The 567-nt window shown below is 63.1% G+C and overlaps 1 protein-coding gene across 1 annotated transcript in view; it reads left to right on the forward strand.

Moving 5' to 3' along the window:
• PSMC3IP (PSMC3 interacting protein) overlaps positions 1–567 on the forward strand; it is a 2191-nt gene that overhangs the window by 1423 nt on the left and 201 nt on the right. The window contains exons 3-5 of the mRNA XM_009994187.1: positions 60–205; positions 277–330; positions 422–481. Coding sequence (XP_009992489.1) covers positions 60–205; positions 277–330; positions 422–481 — 260 coding nt within the window. The remainder of the gene's footprint in view (positions 1–59; positions 206–276; positions 331–421; positions 482–567) is intronic.

The following is a 567-nucleotide window of genomic DNA, read 5'->3' on the forward strand; positions in this document are numbered from 1 at the left end:
CTGCGGCCGAGGGGCACGAGCAGCTCCGGCCCTGCGGGTCACGGGTGCCTCCCTTCCAGAGCTGAAGGAGCTGAACAGCTCCATGACAAGCCCTGAGATGGCCAAAGAGATCGAGGCATTGAGGAAGGACTGTGCAAGTTACACGGAGAAGCTGGAGAAGATCAAATGTGCCACCAACCATGTCACACCGGAAGAAAAGGAGCAGGTAGAGCTGCCGGGGCCGGGGCTGGGACACCGGCTGCTCCCGGTGGGTTCTCACTGCTGTGCCTGGGGCAGGTCTGCAGGGAGCAGCAGCTGTTCCGCAGGGAGTGGCGGAGGAGGAAGCGAATGGTAACAGCCAAAACCAGCCCTGCTGTGCAGGGGGGCTGGGGGAGGGGCAGTGACAGCCCTGCTGTGACACGGGGGGACATTGACTCACCAGGCAACTGAGCTGCTGGATGCCATCCTGGAGGGGTACCCCAAGAGCAAGAAGCAGTTCTTTGTGAGTACCAAGACCGGGCTCTGTGGGGCTGGTGAGATCCCCAGCTCTGCCCCCCCAGCTCAGCCCCCCAGCTCATCCCCCCAGCT

Source organism: Chaetura pelagica, unplaced genomic scaffold (assembly GCF_000747805.2).
Source record: "Chaetura pelagica isolate M959 unplaced genomic scaffold, ChaPel_1.0 scaffold963, whole genome shotgun sequence".
Classification (NCBI taxonomy): Eukaryota; Metazoa; Chordata; class Aves; order Apodiformes; family Apodidae; genus Chaetura; species Chaetura pelagica.